The 20,228-nt window shown below is 37.1% G+C and overlaps 1 protein-coding gene across 1 annotated transcript in view; it reads right to left on the reverse strand.

The window, feature by feature from the left end:
- The window catches only part of ANOS1 (anosmin 1), a 202,553-nt gene that overhangs the window by 45,288 nt on the left and 137,037 nt on the right, over positions 1-20,228 (reverse strand). The window contains exons 5-6 of the mRNA XM_054472957.2: positions 13,656-13,840; positions 11,139-11,268 (exon numbers count right to left, since the gene is read on the reverse strand). Of these exons, the coding sequence (XP_054328932.1) occupies positions 11,139-11,268; positions 13,656-13,840 (315 nt within the window). The remainder of the gene's footprint in view (positions 1-11,138; positions 11,269-13,655; positions 13,841-20,228) is intronic.

The following is a 20,228-nucleotide window of genomic DNA, read 5'->3' on the forward strand; positions in this document are numbered from 1 at the left end:
GCACCTTTCGTTTTATCACCTCCGTCCCTCAGCCCAGCCACACTGGTTCCCACGCTATTTCTTGGAAAGGAAAACCGCGATGCTACTGAGGCTTTTCCTCTCCCTTTGCCTAAACGCTTTCCCTGATGTCTCCACGGCTGGCTCCTTTCCTGCTGCCGGTGGTGACCCTATTTAAAATAGCTACATATGCTTTGCTCCATTTACCCAAAAAAAAAAAAAAAAAAAAGTCACCATGATTATGCCTTGCTTTATTATTCTCCAAGCCCTTATTACTAACTGTTGTGGTAAATATTGAGTGTCAACTTGATTGGATTGAAGGATGCAAAGTGTTGATCTTGGGTATGTCTGTGAAGGTGCTGCCATGGAGATTAACATTTGAGTCACTGGACTGGAAAAGGCAGACCCTCCCTCAATCTGGGTGGGCACCATTCCAATCAGCTGCCAGTGCAGCCAGAATAAAAGCAGGGAGAAGAACGTGGAAAATTTAGACTGGCTTAGTCTTCTGGCCTACATCTTCCTCCCGTGCTGGATGCTTCCTGCCCTCGAACATCAGACTCCAAGTTCTTCAGCTTTGGGACTCAGACCTTTGAACACAGACCGAAGGCTGCACTGTCGGCTTCCCTACTTTGGAGTTTTGGGGACTTGGACTGGCTTCCCTGCTCCTTAGCTTGCAGATGGCCTATTGTGGGAACTCATCTTGTGATTGTGTGAGTCAGTACTCCTTAGTAAACTCCCCATTATATATACATCTATCCTATTAGTTCTGTCCCTCTAGAGAACCGTGACTAATACACAAACTGACTTATTAGGTACCTTGTTTGCTGTCTGTTTCTATTCACGATAATGAAAGCTTCCTGAGAGGAGGAATGTTTGCCTGTTTTTTCACATCTGTATCTCCAGAGTCCAGAAGAGCACCTAGCACACAGTATGTGCTCAGTAAGCAATTGCTGAATGAATAAATGAAGGACAGGCTTCTAAACGTTAGCTTTGATTTGTAATGTGATATTTCAGTTTCAGGTTCAAACCCTGTCAATCAGAATTGCTAAATCACAAGATCCTAAAGTTAATTGCAAAATCAAAGGAGTGTTCTTCCCAGTTTGAAATAAAATAATTAAAGCAACACCTCTTCCTCTGGTGTAGGAATCAATCCTTAACCTACAAAAGGGAGTTACCAACCTTTCTGGGAGGGAACCTAGTTTACAACTGAATCATCACTTCAAGGCAAGAGAAGAATTAAAATGTGTGAAGATAATAACAGCCGTTCGTGTTCTCGGCAATGCACCTGAATGTCTATATGCTGAAAATAAGTAGTCACATGAATATTGCAGATATTCTAGGCTCATAAGGAAAAGCTCAAAATAATCTCCTCTTCTAAAGAAACTCTAACATTTAAGAAGGTCACTGAATTTGATCATCTTCTTTAATTTATGTTATTCATTACACCATTTCCTGCCCTGGAAAATTTTTCTTAGATGTTATCATAATAATCTAGAATAACATCATCTATTTTATGAAACATTATGAAACATGAAACAACGCAATTTATGAAAACAACATTTGAGAAAATAATGCATTAAAAGATATGAATTAATAATATTTTCTTTACATTTTCTCAAAAGGAAGGCCCATTTTGAGTTTACAATACCAAAATGGCAAACTTCCATTACCAAGATGAGGTACTCCCATCTCTTTCTCCCCCAAAATAATCACCATAAAACTGTAAAACCAGGTCAGGCATGGTGACCCACGCCTATAATCTTAGTGCCTTGGGAAGCTGAGGCAGGAGGATTGTTTGAGGCCAGGAGCTCAAGACCAGCCTAGGTAATAGAGAAAGACCCTGTCTCTACAGAAAAAAAAATATAAAATTAGCTAGGGCATGGTGTTGTGTGCCTGTTGTCCTAGCTACTCAGGAGGCTGAGGCAGGAGAACTGCTTTAGTCTGGGAGTTCAAGGCTACAGTGAGGTATGACTGCACCACTGCATTCCAGCCTGGATGACAGAGTGAGATTCTGGCTCTTAAAAAAACAAGAACAAAAAGAAAACAAAACCAAAAGAGAATGGCAGCGATCACCTGTTTATTGCCGTGATTCTCCTCTGTAAACCAGCCATTCATTTATCCATTTATTCACTATGGGGTTCAGGTGAGACAGGGTCAATCTAGTTTCTCTAATCTGAAGCATTTTACTCAGTCCTAACAAGTTTCCATATTTAAGCCATTCTCTGCCTTGAGAATTGGTTCCCTACATTATGAAACAAGGTGTATTCATTCGGCTGAATTATACAGAATGTTTTCTTTCATTATGCATGATGTTTTAATTGTTTTAGAATTTTGAAATGTAGTTGGAGATTTCCATGTGAAATTTATACACACACACACACACACATACACATATATAGATATACATATGCATAAATAGACAGTGGCTGATGAGAGCCAGAGAGTCAGAGAGGGAAACTCTATATGTTATTATAAAGCCCTAAGGAATTTTACAACTTATTTCACATTTTTTTAACTGGTGAGGGTTTTAGGGGTCAGAGAGATAAAGATATATGTCCAAGGTCATTCACATCATTGATGGCAGAACAAGGAGTGTGAGAACAAAAAGGAAAGGAGAAAAATGGGGTTGACGGTCTAACAATACACACCTCTACATGCTACACTCTACATATATATTCCACCATCATAATGAGGGACAATATCCCTACAGAATGTAAAAATTCAAAGCCTTTTAATGGGAAAAGTGTCTGTTACAACAGTCTAGTGCAGGCATTGATAGGCCTTTTCTGGAAAGGGCCAGATAGTAAAGATTTTAGGCTTTGTGGACCATATGGTCTCCGTTACAATCACTCAACTCTGCCCTCATAGCTCAAAAGCAGCCACAGACAATATGTAAACAAATGAGTGTGGCTATGTTCCAATAAAACTTTATTTGCAAAACTAGGTTGCAGGCCAAATTTGGACCCTGGGCCACAGACTGCTCTCCCCTAGTTGGGAGAATTTCAAAAAGTGTGAAACCATTAGGTTTAGGAAACTCGACATGAGCACTGTTTATCCCTAATTTTACAAATATACAGTTGTATTTTGTCTATTAAATGTTAACATTATTGTTCTTATTTTAGAGATGGGGAAATTGAGGATCACAGTTTGATTCACTACTTCAAGAGCAGAGTTTGATTTACTGCTTCTTCAAGTGAGAGGATGGGAGTCACACCACAAGACCAGTGCTCTCCTAACCCTTCCTCTAAGTCTCAAATCCGGGCATTTTCCCCCAGCTCACTTCTCTTTCTGTTTGATGCCAACTCCCTCCTTATGATCTTCACAATTATCTGCAGAAACACACTGCAGAGAGCAAGCACATTTTCAGAGATAACTGAAATAGGAAGGCTGTATTAGCTCCTTCTACGCTATACAATTAGTGTGATTACCAATGTAAAATATGCTAAATATTTAGCATGTATACCCAATTTCAGCCTTGGGGAAAAATAGTTCCTTTTATTGATGATCACATGGGGTGCTTTCAGGAGAGAAAGATAGAACATTTGGATTTCAGAAAGATAAATTTCAGGTTTCGTCACTTAACCTCTTGTGTTTCATGCCACAAACAGGCAAAGTAACAAGCACGAAGGTTTGACACAATGGAAAGACTTTGAGCCTATGTTGGGTAAAGTGACAATAAAATCACTTATCACCCTTGGAGAAATGCAGGCCTATTATTGCACTGACATGAATCTCATGGGAAAAGACCACTTCTGCTTGTCCCAGCAGAAATGCCATCACTTTTTCTGAGGCAGGCTCCTCTAGGTTTAAGACAACACTATTTGTTAAATACAGAAACCTATGAGGCTATAAAGAGAGCAACGATTATAGATCATCATAAAGAAACATGCACATGTGCACATGGAGAACAATACCTATTTCAAGAAAATGAATGTTGATTTTACTTATTTCATTTCTACCAATAATGTCTATAGATTAAACTTCGCACTGAAACGCATCGTAAGAATACCTCATAAGGTATACTTATGGTATATACTTGATGTAACTTTGGTCAAGTGCAGTTATATTTTAAAAACAATAATATAACTGTGTCACAAAGTTTTCAACTAAATAGAAGTTTGGTTCTAATAATATTTAAACCTTTTTTTTTCTTTCCAGACTTGGCAGTTGGGGTAGTGTTCCCTCTCCCTTAAAAAAAAAAAAAAAAATCTTAGCAAAGCTGCTGAAGCTACACTGCAGGCAAATTTCCAACTATTAAATAGTTTCAAGACATATGTACAGCCAAGCCTTTTGCCCATTGGAAATGGCACATCCCGAGCAGCTGTGGAACAGAGTAAAAAGTCATGGGTCCCCACGGGGCAACAGGGAACTTTATTACCATCAGTGATGTCTGCTCTAGTTTTACTGACACTCTGTAATGCATGCATGGAATAACATCCAGTGTGATACTTATATGCTGTGAAAACAATGCTGTCTGCTTCCTTTTCCTTTGTAATGTATCCTATGCACATGGGGAAATAAGGAGAAAAAGATGAATGAAGAACTTGGAATTTAGAGGGAAATGAATATAATAACTAAAAGATAATATGCTAGGTTAAGGATAATTTAAGTTGGATTTTTATGTTTCTTCATAAGATCCCTTAAAAGTGTGTTATTTTGTGATGTCAAATTGATATTGACTAATTTCAAATGAACAAACATGCTTGCCCGCTTTTAGCAACATATCAAAAAAATGAATTTGGATTTTGCCTTATACAATCCACAAAATCAGAACTCTTCCTTCTTTTACTACCCATATTGACACATAGATGTAGTCACAGTAGCCAGAAACAAACACATTATTTCCCAAATTCAGCAAACTGGTAAATACTATTTTGTAATAGGTAGTAGCTACTTAGCAATATATATTTCCAGTCCTAAGCATGCAATATTCTGTATTTTTGTATTTTGCATTTACTTTATTTGTAAAAATACAAATGTTTATTTGTAAAATAACTATTTTTACTCATTTGATAAATATCAGCAATATCAAGGAAAGGTTAAACACCAATTTACTGAAAAAGACAAGCAACTGCAACGTGGAACCCAAAGGTGTTTTTATATTTGTAACCCTGACTCCAAATTGGTCATTCCCAAAATCTGGGCTCTCTGTCGGTTAGACATTAGTGGTCTTCTCATTCCAAGAAGTGAACAATAATGTAAAGCTTGTCAGATTTTGGGAAATGAGAGAGATAAAAATAAAAGAAGCTAGAAAGGGATGCCTGTGTCTGATTATTAACTTTGTACCATAGAGGAAGAAGATTAGGAATATTTAGTAATGTGGGAATTCCTTTCATGATTTCACCACATTTTATTCATGAAACTATTAATGTATTTATTTTAAACCATAATTCAAAATGTATTAGATCCACTTTGTAACAGGAATCACGCTGATGTCAAGTTAAACAAGAGGTAAACAACAGATGTTTTCAGGGTCCCACCCTGACTTTCTTGTGCTATGCTGTTTTCAGGACACATCAGCTCAACTTCTGAATGCCCTCCCACACCTCCTCACCTAAGGCTGTGTCTGGGCTCAGAGCAAGCTCTGCCAGCACGCAGACCAGATACGCTAGGAACAGCTGCAGACAAAGACTGACTTGAACACCCTTAACCCCCCTCCAGAGAGGAGTTCTGAGGTATGTGTGCTTCACGGTAGCTCCCTGAGTGCCCCATGGAGAGGAAGCTTAGGTTGCCTATGGTAAATAATTCACCCTTTACTGTATTCCTTCTACACCCTGTCCTACTTCCCTGCTTACCTACCACATTCCTGGATCACTTCCTAAGTAAACTGCTCACACTCAAAGCCTTCACTTGGATCAGGTTCTGAAGGTGTCTGATCTTTGATGGGCAATCTCTATTTGTTGAAATCTGTGTTTCAAAGCAGCAAATATCAACTTATGTAGGAATATGCAGACATATCAACATCTTGTGCTCAGAGGTTTCATGTTGTTTGTTCCAAATGGAATGGGATAGAAAACTTTAGGTAGACCCCCAGGAATGACCTGTGAAGGTAACTTACTATGTGCAAAGATGCAGTCCCACATTCTAAATAAAGAGAAAAAGTAGAAATGAGCACTAGTCATTAATCTATTAAACTATTATGCATCTTTAATTTCAAAGCCAATTTCCCGTCTCAAGTACCAGGAAGAAATACAGTATAAACAATTTAAGTAGGCAAATATAAAAATTATCCAAAACTCTTAAAAAATTAATGATTTTGCCCATCCTATATTTATGCATTTTTTCTGGGAGGGGTAAGAGGTAGCAATAAAAATACTCAGAAATGGTATTCCCCACGAAAAGGAAAAGCATGAAACTAATTTACTAATCTATGAATAACTTAGAATTTTCTATAAAAATAGTTATGTTAAATTAGGTATAAGTTATGGGAAAATAAATGAGTTAAGAAGAAATTAAATAGTAGTCAATCCATTTTGCCAAACACGGACTAATTTTGTGTTTTAAAATAACTATAAAGAAGATAAGGACAAGAAGTTTGGCTTTTCCATGAAAATCAGCTTTATAGTCCATGAATCCTATGCAGTGAGCCTAAACTAACTGGAACTCATTTTATCTATTTTTGCTGTTTAATTTTACTTTTATTTGCTGAGATATTCATGGTAGATGAAAAAAATAAAAATAAAAACCCTTCCTGCTTTCCTTGACCCAGCCTTAAGTTATCAACACTGTCTCTCTACCCAAACCAAATACAATAGATAATTGCTTACTCCTTGCACAGACTACTACCTTGGAAGTGGTGACTGTTTTTTAAAAGTAATTTTAAACCACTGGAAGACTGGCACAGTTTCAGTTCTGGAGCAAACAGGGATAAATGGGCATTTATTGAATGAAAATGCACCATTTTCTGAAACACCACGGTCATTGCAGTTATTATGAAAATGTTGTTCTATCTCTCACTTTGACAAATACACCTGATATGGTTTGGCTGTGTCCCCACCGAAATCTCAACTTGAATTGTATCTCCCAGAATTCCCACATGTTGTGGGAGGGATCCAGAGGGAGGTAATTGAATCATAGGGACAGGTCTTTCTCGTGCTATTCTAGTGATAGTGAGTAAGTCTCACGAGATCTGATGGGTTTATCAGGGGTTTCTGCTTTTGCTTCTTCCTCATGTTCTCTTGCTGCCACCATGTAAGAAGAGTCTTTCGCCTCCCACCATGATTCTGAGGCCTCCCCGGCCATGTGGAACTCTAAGTCCAATTAAGCCTTTTTTGTTCCCAGTTTTGGGTATGTCTTTATCAGCAGCATGAAAACAGACTAATACAACACCAAAAATTTACATTTCCATATGTCTCAATTTGAGGTGCATCCCAAATGTTAGTTCTTGCAGTCTTACAAACCAAAAATGTAAGCACTGAATTCATAGTAGATTCCATTATGTTTTCCGTAAAGATGCATCACAGAATTACGGGAGTTTAACAAATCAGTAAAATGGTGGAAGACACTCCCTCCAGGATATGTCTAAAGGAGACTTAACCAGTACACTAACAAGATGCTGCCACATCTTTCCCTACCTTCCTCAAGCTCATCAAATGTAGAAAAGAGCCTCACTGGGAAAAAGTGTCTTTAACAACTTTTTTGAAATATATAATTTCCATACCATAAAATTCTCTCATCTTAAGTGCTCACTGACATTCTTATATTTACTGTGTTGTGTAACCATCACCATCACTGGGTTCTAGAATGAGTCCATCAACCCAAAAAGATTGATCCTTCATCCCTTACTGAGAAAATTTAAAGGTAGAAACAACAACACAACATTTTCTGTCTTTACCTTCTCTTTTTATTACTCTTGTTTCATTTCCTCATATATTGAACAAGGATTTGTTGAGCAGCTACTATGTGTCAGGTACTGTTCTAGGCAGTGGGAATAAGAAGTAAAAAAGAAAACATATCTGGTCTTACGAAACACAGAAACAGACACACACATTCATCCTAATTGGATGCAAGGAGAAACAGTGGACAAGATTAACAAGCAAAATACTAAGGCAAGGTAGACAGTCATAACAGAAAATAAGAACAAAAATACAACACGGGCAATGTGGATTTGTTTGCTTGTTTGTTTATACATATAAGTAGCATGGCTAAAGATGGTTTTGCTGGAATAGAGATATTTGTATAAAGAAGGTGAGCCAGCCAGCCTTTCAACAATCTGAAGGAAGAGCATATCCCTGGTCCAGGACCAGGTAAATGCCAATATCCTGAAGCAAGGTAAAGATTATAGTATTCAGAGAACACAGAGGAGCCTAGCATGTTGAGCAGGAAAACAGGGAGGGTAGCGATGAAGTCTAAGAGGAAGGAGAAAGGGGGGTCAACTGGGTCTTAAAATCCATTGTAAAGAACATGGCTTCTACTCTGAATCAGACGGGGGAAGCTGCTGGGACACGTTGAGCAAAAAACTGTCGGGAAGTGGCTCAGATTTTAGTAGAATCACTCAGGTGGCTGTGTTGAGAGAAGACTAAAAAGGAGGGGATCCAGAAGTGGAAATCCGGAAGCAGGGATGAGAGGCCAGGGTCTGAAACCCAGGATCCGGAAGTGGGTATCCGAAAGCAGGAATGAGGGGCCAGGATCAGGAAACAGAATCCAGAAGCCTTAAGGCAGAAGCCAGGAGGCAGAAGTGGGGATGTGATTAGGAAGCTAATACAATTCCCAGTTAAAGACAGAACTGAGCTGATTAGGGGAAACACAGGGAAAGGTGAATCAAGGCAGATCTGAGGATTTGCGGTGGCTTGCAGAAAATGTTTAGAGTTGAGAATGACTGCAGGCCTCTTTTGCCACAAATTGCTGCAAGAGCAGCATTGCTGATTACTCAAGTGGAGGTTATTGAGAGAAAGAGTGCTTAAGGGGAAAGTCCTTAATTTCCCTGGGGATGCTCATATTTCCAGAAAGAGAGTAATCATTTATCGATCACTGTGACTGCTATGCTTTTGGCCCTTTTTTTTTTTTTTTTTTTTTTCCAAATAGGCTTTTCTAAGGAATAGATTAAGTACCAAGCTGCAGGATACTCCCACTCTATAGGACTGCAGGTCAGATACATGGGTAATAAAAGAGGCAAAAGACACAGAATTAACTTTATTTCTACCTTTAAATTTTCCTGGTAAGCTATGAAGGATCTTATTGGGGTGATGCACTCATTCCAAAACTAGATGATGGTGATGGTTGCACAAGTCAGTAAATACTAAAAATCACTCAACTGTACACTTAAAATAAGTGATTTTTATGGTATAGAAATTATATTTCAATAAAGTTCTTTAAAACATTTTTCCCAGTGAGGCTCTTTTCAACGTTTGGTGAGAAAGAGAAAAGTGTGGAAAGATGTTGTCCCATCTTGTTAGTGATTAAGTCTACTTTAAAGATATCATAGAGGGAATGTCTACCACCTTTTGGCTGATATGTTAAACTCCCATCATTCTAGGACTCATCTTCACTGAAAATACAATGGAATCTTCCATGAATTCTGTACAGACATTTTTGGTTTGTAAAATTGCAAGAACTGAAGTTTGGGATGCTCCTCACAATGAGACATATGGAATGTGAATTTTGGGTATATTTGTAACAGTGACAGAACAACATTTTAATGAAAACTGCAATAGTTGCATTTTCATTCAATAAAAATCCACTTAAATTTGGGAGATGCAGCTTCCATTCTAGATTACAAGTTGCTCCGATATACTAGAAAGTGTCAGGACAGCTTGGCCTCCCTACTTTCAGTTAGCACTCTCATGACCCTGGGGCTGTCAAAGGATCTCTGCCCAGATCCTGAGGATCTTGTGATAGTAAGGCTCTGTAACAAATCATGAGAGCAAAACCACCCTGGTCACCTCCACCAGGCAGGAGGTGCCACTGCAACTCTTACAGGAAATTAATTCAGCATCTGTCTCTAGAGGCGGAGAACCACTTCTGTCTGAGGTCTGATTTTGCAGTCTTATTCACAGAGCACCAGCCCACATCCTGTAGGCAACTGAACAGATGGTAATACATTTTGACCAGAACATCTCTGGATCACATTTGAACCATGAAACCCAAGGTGAAGCATTCTGAGGCTTTTTATTGATAACTACCTCCTAACTCACAATTAATTATTTATTTCACTTGCCTCTCTAAATTTTCAAATCACTTGGAGACAGAGTCTTAAGACAAGGTTTGATGTCTTTATTTACAATTTCACTTTAAAGTTTGCTTAATTCATGAATTTGCCTCCCTGGGGAGAAAAAAAAAGTGTTTTTTTGTTTGTTTGTTTGTTTTTTTAAAAAATGAGGCTTTTAAATGTAAGGTTACAGTATTCGTTAATGTCACAATAAATAAATTTACTTCAAATAAAATAAATTTAAATTAGCTTCTGTGTAAGAAGATGACTTGTTATTAGTAAGAGAACAATGTAACTAATCTGTATTTATGAAACCAGATCCGTATAATTAGTCAAGCAGATGTCTAATTAATTTGGAAGGTACACAGCCATATGGATGCAACTAGAAAAATAAACCTGAAGATATTATTAATAGCTGGTCAAATTATGTCCCTCAACCATCACAGATTAACCACAAATGTAACACACTGTTCATCTGATTACACAGAGGTTTTAAAATATCAAGGCAGTCAGAACTGAACAAAATTATAGCAATGATTAAATGACTCAGGAGGGGTTTAAATTCTAGATGTTATAAAGCAAACGTAGGAGTCAAATTCACTTTCAATTTAACAATTATTTCAAGAAAGGCTATTTTGTCTAGAATAGCTAAAATTCAGTCTTTCTCTTTGAAAATCAATTGAATGGTGTTTGATACAGAATATCTTAAAGCAAAATCTCAACAGATGTTGATAATGAAAACCCCGCACCACTTCAAAGTTTAAAAAAACTCCCTTATGTTATCTTCTATGATATACTGCAGGTAAAATTCCAATTTTGTACTTAGCCATAAATGTACATGGTACCTTCAAACATATCTGGTCCTATTCTCTAAAACAGCAAAGCCACCTGTTGACTAATTATAAATATGAACATAGAGACAGTGAATCTGCATTCCATGTGTGCCTGGGAGCAAGGATAGTATTCTGTGTCTGGGAAGAAAAGGAAGACTGACCTTTGGAAGAACGGAAGTGTTTGCTGGGGGCAGTGAAGCCTCGAGTTCCATGCACATTCACAGCAGCCACTCGAAACTGGTACCATCGGCTGGGTCTTATGTCAGTCAGTTGAACTCGCTCGTCTGTGGTCTGAGGGGACATGTCACAGAGCACAGGGAACATGTCAATTTTTATTCCGACATGTTAGTTGGATCTGTTTAGAAAAATAACTAACCCATCAGCCAATGCAACTCAGTCTGTCTTCCTCCTGATAAGAGGGTCTTATCATGCCCAGTTATGAAGAGAGCTGTCAGGGAACAAAGAACCACTGATATTTCACCCCAAAGAATTAAACATCTCTTGAAGTCAAAACCTTATGACAAGAGCTTGGGCTATTTTTAAATCTGGTGACTAATTACAGCATTTGAGATATTCAATCAATACAGAATATTTATGTATAGTAATTGTTACATTACAGCAAGAAGATGAAATCATCTTCAGATTATAGAAAGAAAATGTCTTTTTAACTCACATGCCAAATATAACTGTAAAATAGGTATAACAACCCACATGCAACCCACTAGCAATTTCTGGAAGTAAATTATAACCCAAGCCACTGTTTAAAAATCTCTTGAGTAAGTCACATAACATCTATGAAGAACCAGTCCTGATCTAAAAGGGTGAGATGTGTTAGCATATATTTGTTCAATAAAATGCCCAAAAGGAAAAAAATAGACACTGGGGAAGATCAGAAGGTTTTGCTGTATCTAGTGCTACAATTTTAAGATATCAAATAACTTTAACAGTCTTCATACTATATACCTGCTTTCAACAATGTTCTGTGTTTTGTTTCCATTGGTAGATCTGAAAACCTTTGCCTTGAATTCCAAGAAATAACCATCTACAGTCTATGCCCTCATCTACACCAGGTGCCGAACTCAACTTGGATCTGTGGATGAAACTAAGGAAACAGGACTGGATTTGAACACTCCCAAACTTCAGATTATAATAACCTCAGCTTAAAATAACTTAATGTGAAAATGACTGTCATGTTTACATCAATATCTAAAAGAAGCTGAACATTTCTGAGATCAAAGGAAGAATATGAACTCTTACATGTGGCTTTCTACCTGATTTGGCAGACTTTGAGAAAACACTTTCAACTTCATCATTTAGAGTTTCAGCTGTGAATTTAAAAAGCTTAAAGTCAGCATGGTATCCACAGCGTTTAGCAGAGAAGGAAGTATTACATGTAGCATTAACAGTAAAAAATAATACCAGCAACAATAATAAAAGAGCTTTTCACTTTCCAAAAATCTTTTGGAGATAAAAGAGATGATCTTATTGCTGGTTACTTTCATAAATCTTTAAGTAATTTGGAAAAATTAGAAATGAATCTGTACCATGATTTATGAAAGCATGCCGTGTAAATCAAATGGAATTTCAGGCTGTATTCTGATTAGCTTTATGTTTTACTGAAGCAAATTTTTTTATATAAAATATAGGTATAGAATAGAATTACTAAATTTATTTAACCAGTTTTTTTTTTCTAATTTAATGTTGTGTTTTTACATCAAACTTCTTATTTATTTTGGGGTCTTTACATTGTTTTACTTTAGTGCTTAACCCCTTTGAGATACTGCTATTTAGAAGATATTCTTTTCCCAAACACCTAAATATTGACATTTATTTTACATTTACTGAAAAAAAAATAGGAATCTAGTCCTTGGAAAAAAATGATCTAATCAACAGAAGGTGAGATTTTTTTCGTATAGACATAGATGTGGAGAAGGCATTTTAGTTGTCTAAAGGCATGAAACAGTTTCACATTCAGAATCTGTTACTTTTTATATCCATGTAGGGTTTTTGTGGGGGGGGGGAGGGGGGTAGCAGCTGGTACTGGATTTAACAGCTCTTAAAAAGAAAGAAAATATTTTGCTTTTCTCATCAACAAGACAGAAGAGGAGGAAGCACTCTCTGGGAGTGTTGTCATGCAGGTGGTATATCAGTTTTTAAGTTGACTAAGACAAAGAAGAAAGCACTTAGTGAAGATTTATGGGCTGCTGGCTATGTCCCACTAAGTAATTTTGTGATACAAATCTTATCCCATGCTCCTAAAGTTTGTGGGTGGAATAAAGGTGTAAATGCAGGAGAAACAGAAGAGAAGGCATTTAGATTATTAAATGTCAAATTAGTCCTTATAATGTTGCATTTCCCTTACTCTAGTTGGCTTTGAGTTTAGCTGAGGAAAATGTGGTTCTTGGAGAAAATACATGTGAATAATCAGGTTATAAAATTATCTCCCTTCCATGTGTATTTGAACAAATTAAGCCAATGGTCAAGTTTCTGAGCACGTTCATTTGTATCTATGAACCTCATCCTCTCTTTAGAAGACCCCTATGATGTTCATTTCATATCTGAGTAATTTATTTCTGTAGTCAAGCTATTTTGGGGCATAGCAAGTTAATTTTATGTGCGTAGGTATGTAGCAGACACTACCTCCAGGATGAAAATCAAAGTCTATATGAGGTTCTTACCTGGGCCACTGTCTGCCAGTGAGTGGCATCATCTTCGCTAGGATGGATTCCATAATTCCATCTTCTTTGTACCACATAGATCACAGGCTCAATAGAAATATTGAATTTCGAGGACCACTTAACCTCCAGCTGTCCAGACTGCAGTTCTGTAAATCGTAACTCTTTTCTGGGCTTCAGGGGGACACCTGAAACAGGACCGTATCAATTAAAACAATCTGCGTGTGACTCAAATTGAAGTAAAAGTTGAGGAAGAACAAATATGGAAGAGATGAATCTGATCTGATGACAACTGAGATTTCCTTTCATAAAAGTGGCCTCTCCATACAGGGTTTCACATCTGAAGTCTTCTGACACTCCGTTCAGCTATTTGCTCCTTTTTCTTTTAACTTTTTTTTTTTTTAATAAGACAGTCTAAAGTGATTCCTGATTCTGTAACAAGTGGCTTATTCCCTAGTAATCTCTAGAGCAATCATTTCATGTGCATTCTTTTGAATAAATCATGTTACAAGGTTGTTTCACTTGAGGTTAACATGGAATTCACACTAGGAGATCATTATAAAGAGTTTCAAGTCATTTTCCCATTTTTTATCACGCTCTGTGTCTATTGATATATCTTAAGGTCATTATAACATGGTTTCCAGATTTGATCTTCCTTCTTTCTCAGGGAGTTTTTCATTTAAGGAAAACACTGCAAAGCAAAATCTCTTCATGTGAAATCTCCTAAGAGTGATTTCCAAAGTTCAAGTCTTTTGGATTCCCCAATCAATTGCTCAAGCATTCCCCTATAGTCTTAATGGCTTAACATTAGAAAATAATGAATTTATAATGTTTGGTTTTGGCATGAGTGAGTGTGCTGCTTCAAAAGTTTCTCACAGGTGTTTCATTTTAAAGCAGTTAATCATTCTGATTTCTTTATCACCTTCTGTATATGCAAGTTGTCTGGCAACTGATACATTGAAGAGCCACAGTTCAAAATAGCAGGCATTTCAGAAAGGGAATTTGTAAAGAAATTTGTAATACTAATAGAATATGCAAAATTAACTGAATGAAATAGAATCTATGGCTCCATGATGGTGAATGCCATCAACACCAAGAACACCAATTACCATTAATAGCATTTTCTGTCCACAATGGTCATTTGCTGAAAGCCTTGAAAACTCATTTCAAAAGCTAGTTAAGAATGCTCTATTTCTTCTTCCATTTTGTAAGTTTAAACACAGAAGAAACTGGAAAATGTGCAAACACCAAATGCAAATAAGGTTTGATGCATGTTAACATGGTTGAATTTCAACTCCTGTTTCATTTTGATCTTAATTCATGGTAAGTCTTGTTTAAGAAAATTTTAAAGTCATCAAAGATTTGGATGGATGGAATTGAATACTTTTTTTAAAGCATATTTATATATGGTCAAAAGTCATTAATCTAAAAAAAACCAGTTTCTGGAGAAAATGTTTACCGTACCTATTGCAGTCTCCTTTATTACTGATGGGTCATGGCTGAGTAGTGACCTTTAGTTTACAATAAATTTGTCTCATCTGATCCTCACTGTGAGTTTGTGAAGTGGGTAAAGGGTTAATTATCTACATGTTGAACAGGAGATAATTGAATCTAAGGAATATTAAATTAGTTGCCTGGGACTACAATCTGATCTCAGGTTTCTCTCTGAATTATCTGCTGCTTTCTACATTTCATATTAGAAAAGGCCACATAGAGAGACAGAGAAAAGAGGTGGTTTTGATAGATATGCAAATCCCTTGGACATTCTTATTCTAAGATCCTCAGCTTTCCTGGTGGATCTGGAACTTCACCAAGTCAGTCTTTGACTCCTGTTCTGCCATGACATGCATTTATTTCAAGCTTGTATTGTAAACTTTTCATCTCAGTGCATAACCATAGCAATGGGGGTATCTTGACTTGGATGATTAGCATATTGCTGCTAAGCAAATGTTTTTCCAGTCTCTCTCTAATCCCTGGCTAAGCTGCAGACCATCTTTTCCACCTGCCTGCTGAATTTCTCTGTCCCAGATATGTCCCTTCTCCTGGGATATCTATCTTTATGACAACTTTATTCTTTAGGATGTCTAAGGGATCTTAGAACCTTTTTGATATGTTCTTGCAGCTAACAACATTTAGTTGTCTTACTGCATAGTACATTTTCAAGAATTATCGAATCATTCTGTCGCCATGACGGCCACCTGACTTTACTCCCTTCCTTGTTCCGACCTTTCAACCTATTTCCCTGCATCTCAATCTCTTTTTCTACTGTCCCCTTATTGGTACTTTGGGGTTATTTTTCTAAAGTAGAAGCGAGGTTCTCTCCTTCAGCTTCCCAAACTCTTTAATTGCATCCCATTCTCTATAGAATGAAGGGAAACTTCTTGGCATCCCCTTCAAGGCATCCTTCTTCATAATTGGCTACCATTTATTTGTCAATCTATCTCCTGGTACATCTTTAATTTTTTGTCACAGATATTATCTTTAAACCCAGCTTTCCTACAAACACACTGCCAGGTATTTAATAATACCATGGCCTGTTTATGTTTTTGTTTGTTTGTTTGGTTTCATTCTGAAATGTCTTGCCTTCTGCTTTCTAACTGTAGGCCCTTGAATATTTCCAGGCTCGGACCAAATGCCACCCCTCTGTGACACTTCCCCTAAACTTCTCAATTGGAAATAAAGGCTTTATTCTTTTGCCCCCCTTCAATGTTGAGCCTGTAACTGTCAAGACATGCATTTAACTGCCTCTTGCTGCAGCAAATTCATTTAATGATGCCTGTCTTCCCATTAAGCCACAGCCCCCAGACGTCAAAAACCATGTCTCCTTCATTCCCGCACCTCACAATGTCCCAGAAGAGAACATTCTGCAATAGCAAATGTTCAATGAACAGTCAATGTTTGCTGAACGAATAGCCAAACCCACTTTCTTATTCTTCACTCAAGAATATGTCTGTGGAAATAAGAGACTAGTGCAACATTTATGCAAACCACTGCAACAATGGTAATCCCTACTGTGTTTGAAAGTCACCTAGGGAAGGGTGAAGATTTATCATAAGTATTCTGTACTACCATCTTTATCATATATTGTTTCAAGCAACTCAGATCTCTTTTCCAGCATGGTCTTATTTCTCACATGTACATTCACTCTGTTTTTTAAAAAGATAAATACCAGAAAATAAAGCAATGCCAAAATGTTTACAAGATAGAACGTTTTTATTACATTGACCATAGGACTTTCCCATTAAAAAGAAAAAAAAAGAAGACCAATTCCTGATCGGAGAGAAATCCCAAAGTTAACTGATTTTAATAGAAGCAGCTCTGTATGTTTTGTGTCAAGAAAAAAGCCACCAAAATTTGTTCAGAGTGATGAAAAACCAATCTCAACAAGGTGATCATTTAGTATCATTCTTGCATTGAAGGTTGGCCTGCATATGCCAGACAAATAGTTCTACCGAAGGGGATAAGGCGAGAGAGAGTAGCCGCAGAGAACATTTCATGATTTACTTGATTCCTTGGTGCATAGTAAAAAAAATGATGACCAATTCTTCAAACTCATAGAGCACATTCTCCAAGACTTCTGAATCTACCTTTCTCTTTGGCTTTCCAATGTGTAATCTTCTAGAGTAAATACAGCTACAGTAAATAGCCTCTGAAGTAACCTGAACTCACCAGAAGCCAATCCAAGCAGCCCAGTGCCCTCGCTGTAAGGTTTTAATCTTGAATAGCATTCAAGGACCAACAGCCTTAATCAAATGTAATGAGCATCAGGGCGATGTCAGTTCAAATTTCTTCATTTAAAAATCTCTTTAATTATGATGAAGCATGACCCTGCAATTTGCATGTTAAGAAATGGTCCATCTGCTTTCCATTAAAGTCAGTTGGCTCCTTTGATTGGAAGTAACTCCAGCGCTCTACTGTAATTGTGTGCAGATGGGGCTCAGCCCCCCTCAAGACCTCCAGCCCTCACTGCTGGTGTGCACAGTCCTCACTGGCTGAACCAGCATCCCAACTGCATAGCCAGATGTATAGACTGGATCTCTTCTCAATGTGTTTTTTATTATGTAAATGATTAGCATTTTTCTCTTTAAAATTATTTTTGAACAAATTTGTCATCTGAAATCTAAATGATTCTGTTGAAAAATTTGCAAACGTTATCATATGGCAAACTGCAATATGTGACGTCCAGTTTTTTTCTTTGAAATGCAAGAAATATTCTGCTGAAATCAAAGGAACAGAAACCCAATGCTTTTTAAAAATGTTGAAAATATATGGATAGAAAAATCAATCAGGATAAGCAATCTACAGTTGCATACTCATTGTGAGATTTTATTATTACTATTAATTTTTATCATGAATCTAAATGATATAAAAATGTAGCAAGATGTATTGTTCTAGTGATTTAATCACTACTTGATATCTCTCGTAAAGGTAATTAGAACTCTAGAATTTGTATTTACATCACATTAAGGCATTGGGCTACTGGATGCAAAATGTTGAAAATTTATTTGTGAGAAGTTGTATAAATCTATTTCCAGAGGTCTGAAGTTTAAATATTTTATATATTAATTATTTGTCGAAATATTAAATCAACTCTATGATTGGGTCTTTTTGAAAAGAAACAGACTGAGGTACAGTTAAGTCTTGGTTTATCCATGGCAAAAGGAAACTATAGGTCACAAATTAGTCTGAATCTTTACGTTTGTAAAATTTTTTAACTTTTCTTTCTCCCTGCCCAAACCATTTTTGCTACAGTTGGAAGCCAAGAGAGGCAGTGGGATTTGGCAACAAAATAGTAAAATATATCACCCTCTGGAGGAAAGATTGTCTCACCAAGCCATAAAATAGACTTAGAAAGGAAATAGAAATAGAAATAGGAAAAACGAAGTGCCCCCAAATGCACTCATTTGTATTCTACCTGCAGACTTCCTACAACTATATGAAGTTTTGCATTTCATAGAACTAGTACCAGCAGGCATCTCCAATCATTTTAATATTTCCAGACCTTCATTTTGATGCTAATAATTTTATTTAAAAAGTAAAAGAAAGGATCTCTGCTGTTTGTTTTAAACTATAGTCTATGAAGGTTAACTTATTTCCAGGCATCAGTTAAGTGCAGTTCTTACAGCATAGCCCAAAATCATATTTTCAAGACACCCATCGCTTTCAAAAACTCAAGTGAGCTCTTGAAGCTCTTGAAGCTTCTTGAAGCTATAAAACCAGTACTTTCTATCTTCCCTTCCACAAACACAGCAGACCAAACAGAAAATATGTATGAGTTTTTATAATTTAAAAATATTTTTAAAAATTAATTCGTTAAGTAATAAAATGAAATATATACAGAGGTTGGTAAATGTCCATTTATTTAAAGGTTAGAAAAACAATTTGCCCACTTAAAGAGTATTGTGAGCATGACAATCTCAGTAATAAACTACTGGACAATGTGGGGGGTTAGTGTCACATGGATCCTTGCACCCCAATGCCCATTATAGATGACAGCAAATAGTAGGGACTCCATAAATGTGTATTCAACTGAAATGTGTCAATACTTCTCCATCCAAGTGACAGCAGCCCCTTGTAAAGGTAAACAGGGCAAAATGTTAAGAAAATGTTATTTCGGATTTCCAAAGAGCACTATGCAACACTTTAATACATAAAAAAATGAATGAATGAGGAACTTCAGGTTTTCAATATTTATCCCATAGAATTTGGTTCTCCATATAGCACACTCTGTATCTAGTTTTATACGCTTCAACTCTACAATGTAAAAACAATCCCATGTTATTCATTAGCCTAAAATGATTCATAAAGTAGTGATTTTGTTAGATTAAAAATATTCTATATTGACAAATCTTTTAGTTGGCCTATTAGATAGACAGGTAGATAACAGATTTAGATACATTTTGGGACAGGATCTCACTCTGTTGCCCAGACTGGAGTGCAGTGGCATGATCATGGCTCATTGTAACCTCGAATTCCTGTGCTCAAATGATCCTCCCACCTCAGCCTCCCAAGTAGCTATGACTACAGGCACATGCCACCATGATGAGCTAATTTTATTATGTTTGTAGAGATAGGGATATCTTGCCATCTTGCCCAGGCTACTCTTGAACTCCTGCCTCAGCCTCCCAAAGTGCTGGGATTAAAGGGGTGAGCCACTGTGCCAGACCTTAGTTAGCCTATTATATCATAACACAACCATGCCCAGTGAGTGTTTCCATTAGAGATCCATACATTCAAAATAAAAATGACAGGAGAGCTAGCCCAGATGGGAGCAGATGTTAGATCTATTTCTGCTACCTACTACCAAATCACTTAGGCACAGCCTGCAACCTCTGTTTCAGCAGCTGTGAACAGAGAGCAGGACTAGATAATCTCAACCCACCATGACTCCCACTCTTATTAAAGAAAACAACTACACAGACCTAGCAGAGACAGACAGAGGGAGGCAATCTTATTTCACATTAGTTTGTTTGGGGCAATAAGAAGGCATCTTGGAGGTAGGAAAGACAGTGATCACGAGTATCCTAAGATTGCAGGTTGGTTTGTGCGCTGACTGGGCATATGGTTTTCTCCTTG

Source organism: Pongo pygmaeus, chromosome X (assembly GCF_028885625.2).
Source record: "Pongo pygmaeus isolate AG05252 chromosome X, NHGRI_mPonPyg2-v2.0_pri, whole genome shotgun sequence".
Classification (NCBI taxonomy): Eukaryota; Metazoa; Chordata; class Mammalia; order Primates; family Hominidae; genus Pongo; species Pongo pygmaeus.